General features: G+C 29.3%; 1 protein-coding gene and 1 non-coding gene across 2 annotated transcripts; one reads left to right on the top strand and one right to left on the bottom strand.

The window, feature by feature from the left end:
* Positions 1-360: 360 nt before the first annotated feature.
* LOC113852581 (dof zinc finger protein DOF4.6-like) lies at positions 361-1,952 on the bottom strand. The gene is made up of 2 exons (XM_027482894.1): positions 1,816-1,952; positions 361-1,306 (listed from the first exon to the last, which is right to left on the bottom strand). Exons 1-2 carry the CDS (start codon positions 1,837-1,839, stop codon positions 464-466), a joined length of 867 nt encoding a protein of 288 aa, XP_027338695.1. The 5' UTR covers positions 1,840-1,952; the 3' UTR covers positions 361-463.
* A 7,508-nt stretch (positions 1,953-9,460) lies between these two features.
* On the top strand, positions 9,461-9,532 carry TRNAW-CCA. The gene has a single exon. It is a non-coding gene; the product is annotated as a tRNA-Trp (tRNA).
* Positions 9,533-11,689: the final 2,157 nt, after the last annotated feature.

An 11,689-nucleotide genomic window follows, 5' to 3' on the forward strand; every position in this document is an offset into this window, starting at 1 on the left:
ACCGACCAATCTCTCTTGGTACTTGGCATTCAATAGTATCCTTGCTGTGGTGGCAGCAAACCGTGCGCGAATATCCTGCTAAAACCCCCCCAAGAACATTGTTATTGGCACGGGAAAGCCAAAAATGAAAAATCGGTCTAATTATGACATGGGTTATGGACTCGAAACTTCCTTGTGCTTAACCTGATGAAATGAAAGGTAGCTTCAAAATACAGCCACATTCTTCGGGACCAAAAGCCAAAAATCAAAGTGGGACTAGGGAAAGGAAAAGAAGACCAAAAATTGAAAATGGATTAAAGAAACAAAATAGAAGGCATGTACCCTATTTTGTTAGTGGTTCTGATCACTCCAAAGTCCAAACACAACCACACTCCCCACATTAAGGAAAAAGAAAATAAAAAAAGGCTAAAACATCAACCCCTTTGTTTGCCCTTTTCATTTTTTCCTCTCTAATATCTATTATCTACCATGATCCTCCACCTAACATGCCATTCCAATACCCAGTTGAATCCCCTTGACTTCTATTTTGCTGATCAAACTCATTTGTGCTCGGAACCTGCTGCTTCAAATCCTCCACAGGGAACAAGATCCTTGCACCAGTAGGACCCTCTTGAATTCCCTGAAGAGCCCCATAACCATTTTCAAACCCCTCTAAATTGAAGTTAAGTCCAGCTGGCTTGAAGTCTTGCAAAGGAAACCCAGTTGAATTATACATTGTATTGGAATCAGACAACGACATGGGCATGAAAGAATTTAGACTCCTTGATGAAGCAATCCCAGTTTTGAGAAGCTCCATAGCGGTCAAATGAGAAGAACATGTTGAGGAAGTGGGGTTTTGAAGACCCTTGTCTAATTCAGTGGTGTAAGGAACCTCAATAAACTTAGATACACTGTTGTAGTCCTCAGCTGGTGGATATGCTAAGTTAAGATCTTGGCCTTGGTGGATCTTTGGGTTCTGAGAAGCAGATTGAGGGAAATTTGGCGTTGTCAGATCAGGAAGCTTCTTTGTTGATGATGGAAATTGTGAAGGTGCAGGTGCCGATGCTGATGGAGTTGATCTCTTGTTCTTTCTTGAGCCACCACCCACAGGAACATTTCTCAAAGAGCCACCCTCAGTCCAATACCTTCTACAAGTCTTGCAAAAGTACCTTGGTTGAGAGAGGCTATAGTTATTGTAGTAGCAGAATTTGGTGTTAGTTGAATTGCACCTTGGGCAGTTCAAAGCTTGATCCTTCTGAGGCCTTGCCCTTCTCTCTAACATAGGAGGAGGCTTTGAACCTTCCATAGGTTTAACCACTCCAATCCCCTGAAAAAATATCCAAAATTCAAAATAATAAAAACAAAAAGAAGACAGGAAAAGGCCATAACTGAATTCAAAATATTTAAGGAGAGGAAGATGGTATGAGGAGCTAGGAAGGAAACAAACAAAGCAGGTGTTTTTATTACACTTTGAGGGATTACAACAGCAGCAATACAAACAAATATATTAACTTTTTCTTTGGTCCTTTATCAGCAGATGGTGGAAAGGGAAAAATATGGGAAAAAGAAAGGTGCAGTCCTTTCAACAGCAAGGAAAAAAAACAAATGAGGGAAGGATCTTAAAAAGATAGCAACAAAAACTGAATTTAGTGGGGAGCTGAGCTGAACATCAGAAAAGTTGGAGATAAAGTAAAACTTTCCCTTAGAACAAACAATAATCAAGATAATTTTGGAAACCCAAAACTTAATAAATCAAAATTATGGTTGAAAATCACAACCCCCAGCAGAGATTTTCATGATTATATGGAAAGAAAACAGAAAAAGTTATCTGTATACCTGTGCCCACTGAGCCGTGTCCATGGATTTAAGAAGAATGGAAAAGGGGAAAAGCTAGGAGTCCTCGGAGAAAGAAAAACAACCACCTTTTTCTAGAGGAGAGTTAAAAGCAGTGTGTAAAGCTTTGAGAGTTGGGATGTAGTGGTGGTTCCATCCATGTGTTGGCCAACTTGCTAGCTATATTACACATGAAGAAGGGGCATCATAGTCTTTTGAAACACTTTTATTTAATCACTATGTCTAATGTGTCATCTATGATGACACGTACATGGCATGTAAGCCTACTCATAAAGTATGCTACATAAGTCAACAATATTCTTCTTCCCTGTCTTTTTGTACAAGCACTCCCAAGTCGGTTCGTATACACTTTTATCTTCTCCTTTTTTCACAGCTAAGAAAATTCTAATCTAAATCCAAATTATTAAATTAAATACAATTTTTCTTCTTAAACCAACTGTGTAACCTTCATTAACATCTATTATTATGTGACGGGTTCTTCTGAAATATAAAAGTTTCAACAGTTCAAATTAAATTCTGAACAATAAAATATCAATGGCAAATATTAGATTGGGTATGAATGCTTGGATTAGGATAAACTCTGCCCCCTACTTACCGCAAAGATTCCGTACCAATGTCTGTACGCACAAAAGCATATAAGTGTCTATTACAGTTTGACAAATGGAAGATGAGTTTAATTATTTAATTAAATTTAGGTAAACATGTTTTCAGTAATTATGATTGAAGTTGTAATTTCCTCAGACATTTTTTTTTTATTTTCTCCCACAATTTAAAGTGTACTTTATTTATATAATCATTTAAATCAGAAATCATGGAGAGATTACTGCATAACTGTTTTTAAAATTTTTAAAATTATGTTTAAAAAATTAATTAATTAATCTAAATACATACATATATATATATATATATATATATATAACCTTTTAAGTTTGTAAATAATGATTATAAAATTTTAATTTGTCGTCAAAACACATCTTTTACTTTAATAAAGGAATCAAAATCTTTATTATTGTGTTAGAAAATCGTATTATTTTATTTGTTTTATATATTTTATCAAGTTTTTTATTTTTTTGAAAAAGTAGATTTGAGCCTTTGACAAAGAGTGTAGGTCTTCTAATAAAATATATGCAGTATTTGATTTAACAAAAAAAATTTGTTGAACACGTCAAATTGCATAAACTATTGGAGAATTTTACTGAGAAAACCGAATTTAGTATGACAAATATACATACTGTATAAACTATAAATGGCCAATGACTAAAGCATCTCACTGTATTAAAGTATTACACACTGTAGCTCCTTGAAGGAAAATAAATGGACTGGTTCTTCTCTATTATGTATTCATTGTCCAATAATTTATCATTTTATTAACTTCATCACATTTTAAAAGTAAAACAATCAATAAAAAAATAATATATATATATATATATGGTTTTAAGATTTAAAATTTATATAAATTTTTTTAAATTTATACTAATATAAAGTTATATATATATATATATATATATATATATAAAAGACAGAATTTTTTATATCGAAATAAATATAAAAATTCTTGTCTTCAATTTAAATTTTTTTAATTTAAATTAATAAGTTGTAATTTATTATTTTATTAATTATTAAATTTAAAATAATTAAAGGTACTAATTACATTATATTAGTCTAAAAAATTATATATATATATATATATATATATTTTATTTTTTATTTTTTTTTTTGTTAGTTATGAAATGTAGCAAAGGTTAAAAATATCGTATTGATAATTTAAAAAGTAAAGAGTAATAAAAAAAGAGTAGCAGTGTTATAGTGTAGAGGCCTGCAGGAATGGGACAATACAACAGAAGCAGCAGAGAGTGACGATCGACGGCGGCGGCGGCGGCGGCTCGAAGTTCAAGGTTGAGCTCCGGGAAGGAGGAAACAAGAGGACACGTGTGAGAAGGTTAAGGAGAGTGCGGTTGTTTGGGGAATGTTATTGTTTAAAGCCGAAAGAGGTTAAAAATACTCACTCACTCATCTCCTACCCAAACGTGTCGGTGACGTTAGAATCTGCCCCTCTCAATCACTTCATCCACAGGTGGGTTCTCATCCACCGTCCGATCGCCTCTAATCCTATAACATAATCTACCCTCGCCGTCTGATCAATACACGTGTGGTTCTTGCTTCTTCCTCACGACTACATACCATCTTGTTTACAAATTTAAAACTAGTTCATATATTTTTAAAAATTATTTACAAAACTCTCGTTTGAGAAAGTTAATTTCAACTGTTAAGAATATCTAGTGTTTGTGAAGACTAAATACAAAAAGAGTAATAAATATTATATTAAAGACCACAATACGTCTTTCAAATTATCTTGTAAAAATATAAAAACAAAGTAATTAAAATATATTTTTTATTTATACCCTTTGTCTAAATAAAAATTAAATAAACCAATTAATTTAATCAGTTTAGAATATTAATTTCATAAATTTCCAAGTAAATATTTTTAAATTATTCTTTATTTAATTTTTAGATAGCTCAACTAATGTAAATGCTTAATATTTTTATACAGGAAAAAGAGTATTGATAAAAAAAATATATTAGTATAAACTTTCACATTAGTGTTTTTTTTTTTTGCAAATTAAGTAAACAAATTAGTGGAAAGTTAAAAAAATATTTGATAAAATACAATTTTTGAGTATCTGATAAATATCAGATAAATACTTATTAAATAAATTGTTGTTATATGACAATGACTTAAATCTTAGTTTTGGTCTTACAATTTTTTATAATAAACTAAAGAAAAAATTCAATATGTGAATTAAAATACATTAATAATATTTTTTATATCATCATTTAATTACGAACTTCTATATAACAAATATTACTATTATTTATTATAATTAACATAAATTTTACAATTTATTTTAAATGTTTGACATAATAAAAAATTTTACAATAATAATTATTTTATTTTAAAATTAAAATATCAACAACATATTCTTTTTTTTTTTGGTTATAACAACATATTCCTTTAACATGTTACTTATTATTTATTAAATTTTATTTAAATATTAAAAATAACCTCACTACTAATTTAATAACTAGCACTCATACTTTTATATATTTTTTAATAAATTTTAATAATTAATAAAAATGTATTAAAAAATTATATTTTATAGTATATTCTTAGAACTCAAAATTTTTAATCATAATTGTGTTACTTTATTATCGAACACACAAATTTACATAAGTTATTGTAACTTAAATTTTAAGTTTCAGTTTTAACAAATGTAATTGTATTAAATATTTAAAAAATATTAATAATTTTTTATTATATTTTATCTTTTTTTAGTTAGAAGTGATATAATTTAAAATAATTATTTAAAGTATGTTTGATTTCTATTGAAAATAATTTTCTGTTTTTTAAAATAAAATATAATATAAATTTATATTGTATTTTATTTTTAAAAATAGAAAACTATTTTCAAAATAAAATCAAACATGCCCTTGTTATTAGAGATTTTATTATTCTTTACTTACATACAGCTTTGCGTTTTAATATAACTCAAACATTTAGGGCTTAGATTTCGAAAATAAGTTTTGTTTCTCTCATGATTTTAAAATTAAAGTTAAGTGTAACAATAGTGAAGAATTTAAGCCCAGATATTTTGGTTCATAGGCCCAGTTAATCTGTGTCAGACTTGAATTGAGAGTTTAAATTTAGGCCAGCCCTTTTTTCATATATATTTTATATTTTCTAAAGACGGAATGTTGAATTTTGTTGTAATATCATAATTTAGATAATATTTTATATTATTAATTAATTAAAATGTATTATATATAATTTAAAAAAATTTAAAAGTTAATAATTTAATTATAAAAACTTATCCTATTAATACATTCCAATTAAGTTCATTCACTTATACATGAAATGTGATTTTTTAACACGAGCATTTAAACACATTTTTATAAATTAAAATAAAATTTACCTTAATTTTTTTTTACAACATTATCTCTAGGAATACAATACAAAATCATATTAATTAATATAATTATACAAGTATCTATGTATACTAGCTAAATTTAGGGTGCAAAGTTACGTAGGTTTCTTATAATTTTAAATATATATATTTTCACTTTAATATTATATTATATATAATTTCTAAAAAATATGCATAAAACTATACACGGTTGTTTTGTTTTATCTTGAGAATATTTGCACACTTTCATGTTTATATATAATTTATAATTATTTACATATAGATTGGATAACTCTATTTACTAATTCAATGTCTATAACATGAAATTATATGTATAGTTGCGTTCACTCTTTTGCATTCACAGCTTTATCAATAACTTTTAATTAAAGCTTAATTATATATTGGATTCCATGCCATTGGGAAGCTTTTCATTAGTTTTGCAGTGATGAGAACATGGAGTCATATTACAAAATTTTCAATTTCGTTATCAAATGGGGCAATGTCCCTGTCATTTTTGGTACAGTTCTATTAACAAGTTATTTTATTTAATGAATGAGAAACAACCTCATACTCTTATAATCAGGATGAAATTTCCCTCTCAAAAGGTGCATAAGAAATTTACAAGCAGTGTGATCAAACACAAAGTCATTCCATATACGGTTCCTAACTATCTTTGGCAGCTGCCCCATTAGGTGGAACCCACTAAGCAGATTAACATACTGACCCAATTTAATTAAAAAAAAAAAACTTCTTTTGCATGTAATAATAGTTTATATATAATAATTTTTATAAAAATATATAAAATACAATAAATTTTAATATATTAATAAAAAAATTTATTATGCATTCTTCAACCCGCATTTAAAAAATTGATAATGGAAAGATTTTTTAAAAATCATTGGGATACAAAAGTAGTAAAAAATCTACAGTGTCTTATCTACTAAGCTTTACTTGGTAGGTTCTTACTTAGCCACTCCTTGCTCCACCTACTTTTCCTAACAACAATTATATCAAATCCTTCACTGATTATTTAATTGCAACACCAATTATATCCAAACTTTGTGCTTTAGGAAGACCCAAACCGACCTCCATTTTATGTTTTATATTGCATCGAAGACAGAAGGGAAGCGCCTAAAGTGTTCACACACAAAAAGAGTTTAAAATAAATAAAAAGAGAGAGACAAGTTATTGGCATATGCAAAGGTAAATAAGAAAAATGAAAATTTAAGATATGGTTCTAGTTGCATGAAAAATGGGCATCATTCAGCAACATCTTTTAAAGTCAAACTCGTGATCTCCTTTAAGCATTCCTTTCCTAAGGATAATTATATACTTCCACCATCAAAGCCGTTTACCCGGTTCTTTTGTCTCCTGATTCCGTACAATAAATTCCATTGTTCATATTGGTGCTGTTTTTTAAGAAAATGAAATGGAAAAGCATGCAAAACCATTCCACTCCCTCCTTTTATTTTGCTTCACTAATAATAGTTTATTGTTATTCCATATTTTTGGAGAGGGTGTGGAAGGAGCAGTGGAGGCAAAGCTACTTGGTAGTTTTGAATCAGTGAGAAGCATATTCAATGGAAAAGAAGACACTAAAAAAATTGCATTGCCCCTCTATTCATTCAGTCACATGAAGCTCACAATGTGTGAGTGGCGTTGGTTCATCTTCCATCAACTGAGCTTTCAAGGAATCAGTTCATGAATAATATATAAGACTATTAATTTACGCCAAGTCAGCACAATTGCCTTAAAATGAACATTTTCTGAATTACACAAGTTTTCAACCTTAAACAGACACGAGAGAACGCATGCGAACTCTCTCACATTTTTTAAGATTTTCAGCTTTGGCATACAGCTTTAGTCCATTCAAACCGAATTAAAGGGTCCACTCAGTCGAATACACAGCAACAAGAGTGGGCTCACAAACTTTGTCACCGTCAACTTAATGTGTACAATATATATATATATATCCATACATACACGTTAAAATAAAGAGTGGTAGATTATAAAAACAATCTAAGACTCGTATAAATTTTCTTAAATAAGTTTTTGAGTATACTTTATTAAAAATAAGTTATTTTTAGTTTAACTAATAAATTATATAATTGAATTTATAGTATAGATATTTAATAAAATTGTGTATCTAGATGAATTTATACATTAGAATGAAGTGAAAACGAACAATTTTCTTCATGATGAACTATGCGATGTCACCATCACTGTCACTCAAGTGCACATATAGTGAGTTCAAATTAGTCACTCAACTAGCAAACGTCAATGAACTTCTGTACTGCATTATGGTATTGGGTTCCCTGTGTAAATGACAGACAGAGAACGTGCATGTTATAAAATTGCCTTAGACGTCATTCACCTTTGCACTATTATGCTTAACAATAACTTACTAGAAACAATTTTTAAAGAAATTATATTAAACGGTTAGAATTGTTTTGGTTGAATTTTTATGTTAATATTTATTGGTATTGTAATTTACTGTTGGATGGATGACTAATCCATATTCCTCAATTTGTTTTGCTGAAAAGAGGAAAAGGATTGGCTACTCTGAATTGAAGTGCCATCAAATTGGTCTTTCCGTGGACCAGAACGTTAACGATATTTTTGATTATGTACCTGATAAGATACTATTCACTCTTAACTACAAAACAAAAAAAAAATTGAGTATTCTTTTAGTTATATAAGATAATTAACTCAATTAACGTTAATAATTAAATTATTATCTACTTTAATCAAATGATCAAAATTAAAGCTGACTCAATAAGTCCATAATATTTTTTATAAAAGGAAAGTAAAAGGTATAAATAAAAGTTAATTTTTAATTATTAAATAGTTTTTTTCTCAGAATCGATACCTGACTTCAGCATTGGAGTGCCTTTTTCAGGTACTCTCTCTATATTAGCAACTTACGTCATCCTATCTAACTAGAGATAAGAAAATTAGTGTTTCCTTGAGAGGAACACATTGTAAGACTAATTCAATTGACACCAATAAATTAAAATTATGATTTGACATTATACCTTTTACTCTTTTAGTGCTAATTATACTACACAAAGAAGAACATCGTGCTGGGATTGAAATTGAACCTTAGACTTAAACATATGTTTCTTTCACGAGTATCTGTAAGCAGAAACTGAACCAAAGAAATAATTATATCTTCAATCCACCATCTTCATTTGCTTCCTTTATCATATGCTCACTTTTTCTTTTTCTTTTTCTGAACAGAAATTGGCAAGGTCTTTTCTCTTAGGGTCCTATAAATTGATAAGGTCTTTTTTTTGTCAAGTAGAAATTGACAAGGTCTCGAATATGGAGTTTAACCCCGTTTTTTGTTCGGGCCTTTATATTTCGGCCCTCGTTTTTTCGTCCAAGAAAAAAGAGAGCATCTCTAGAAACATGAAATTTATTTGGACCAAAAATAATTGAATCTATAAATGTTTGGGCAGACAAAGTGTGGGTACATATAAGAAAACACTTATCGGGTGCTAAGTTTTGGCCCAACTCGACCTGACTCAACATGTAAACAACAAAACACTAATCAATTCTTGTTTGATGCAAAATTGAAGGTGCAAGAAAAATTATTATGAAAAAGTTCAATAAATTCTAAATTTAAGAATAATTATCTACAGACTGGGATAGTCATCATCACCGGATCCGTGGCGCAATGGTAGCGCGTCTGACTCCAGATCAGAAGGTTGCGTGTTCGATTCACGTCGGGTTCAAAATCCCGATCCGTAAGCTACCAACGGGTCATTTTTTAACGCTGCAACCAAAGACTTTACTTTTTGGTCAACGATAAAATGAGATTCATGTTATCTTATGACACGTATTAGAAGATTATATATACATTTTTTTTTTCTTTTTCTTTTTGGTGAAAGCAGGAAAATAATTGTTTTTGGTCCATAGATTAACAATGAGAAGTACAGAAAACCCAAAACCAAGGCCCAATTCAATTATTATCAACTCCATTGTGCCTGAATAATTGAGATATCATAGGCCCACAAAGTCTCATCTAATCTTTATTTGAAGGAGGCTGTGGCTATATGACGAGGATTTAATTCTTGAAATAAAAAGGAAAAACAAATAATAGATCTAATTGTCTGCTTTTTTTGTTTACAATAAATTAATCTTTAGAAGTTAAATAGATCAAATTGTCTTTTATTAAAACACACTAATCAGAACATCAAATTTCATTAAAAATATTCAAACTTAATCTCACATCTTATAAAATTTTTCAATTTTTATTTAATTTTTACTAAATTTAATACCCACTAAAATTATTTTATATTACAAAACCATAATGAACTCTCGAGTACTTCATTTAAAACAATAACTTGAGTGTTTTAAAGACAGACAAAATTATTAGAAAGACTAAATTTACTTAATTTTAAAATAGAACATAATTGAACATAAAGAGAAAAAACTTTAAAAGACTACATTGCTCATAATTTAAACCTGAGCGATTAAAATAATAATTAAGTAAAATTGTATACGAAATTTCACAAACTGATGTGTAAGTTTTTGGCAAATATTATCCTTTCAATTCTTGCTCCATCATGTATGGTTAATAGGAACTTGATTGATCAGATGACTAATGTGACTTTTGTTCAATTTTTTATAACCAAATAGGAAAAGTGCACTATTAAATTCTTGATTTAACTGAATTAAAAGCTATATTAAGGGAGTGTTGGCTATAACAGATAACACGAATGATATCATATATTTTAATTAATTCTTCTTGGATTACATTTTAAAATATAAAATACAAATTTATAATTCTCTGTTGAAAAAAATTTGATATCATAGTAATTTTAAACATTTATTATACACATATATATTTCATAACCATGTTAACCATTAAATTTTCAATTGACAATTAGAACTTCATTCTTCTACTCTTCAACATATACCGCGTACTTTGAAAATACCCAAATCCAACCTTTTAACACCGAAACAACTTATACAAAACCAATTAAAATGATTCCTCATCAAAGCTTTAACATATACAAACAGGTCTTGGATGCCATTCTCGCAAGCACACTTGGGGGATAGTTTGTCTGTGCATTTTCTAAGATTCAAAATACAAGGACTCAAAAGAAATTTTCATACTGTGTTCGGATTATGTTATAACGAGGGAAGCACTAAAAATAACAAACAAATACAAAAAATATGGCGATAAATAAATAAATAGTCAAATCCAAGGAATTTTATATTTGAATTTGATCATTCTGATAAAATTTAATGGTCAAAATTTGATCACTTGGCTCTCAATTAACAATAACCTTCTCATCACTTGATATAAATATATATCTTATGTATCCATTTCATCTTTAGTGTGTCTCCTCCCAAAACAGGGTTCCTTGTTATTATTTTCTTATTTATTTATCATTAAACATCAAAATAGTAGAAGAAGAAACATGGTTTCCTTTTCATTTTATTCTCTCCTCTCAGATATTACATAAGTAAATTCTGAGCTGTTGAAAGGTATATCCCATCAACTTTGTAAAACGAAGCTATCCTTTTTGCCTTTTATGGTTGGATATATACACGTAAAGAAGCTCTTTTCCACACAGTGATAAAATAAAAATGATGGGAGGGAGAAAATGAAGAAGGGGTGAACACATGACAAGTTTTGAGAGAAAAGTAGAAAGATCATGCTGTTGAAAAGAGGTGAGTGGGACGGTGGGTACCCATTGGAATTAACTCTAATGCAAAGGAATGCAACTATCAAAGTCGCACAACCACGGCCTTTGTCACTGCCCCACACACCCTTCTCGCACCATACTCGCTTGTTTGGTGGAAACTTGTCTACACCACCAAAACACAAGCCTTTCCTCCCTCTCACACTCACTTTTCACCAAGATTTATCCAATTCCGTG

This window comes from Abrus precatorius, unplaced genomic scaffold, assembly GCF_003935025.1.
Source record: "Abrus precatorius isolate BTA unplaced genomic scaffold, Abrus_2018 Scaffold10, whole genome shotgun sequence".
Taxonomy (NCBI): Eukaryota; Viridiplantae; Streptophyta; class Magnoliopsida; order Fabales; family Fabaceae; genus Abrus; species Abrus precatorius.

Excerpts from the sequence above, each read along its gene's own strand:
- LOC113852581 (XM_027482894.1), bottom strand. The coding sequence starts at position 1,839 with ATGGACACGGCTCAGTGGGCACAG. Across the intron at positions 1,307-1,815 it reads ACACGGCTCAGTGGGCACAG|GGGATTGGAGTGGTTAAACC; the intron begins GTATACAGATAA and ends ATATTTTTTCAG.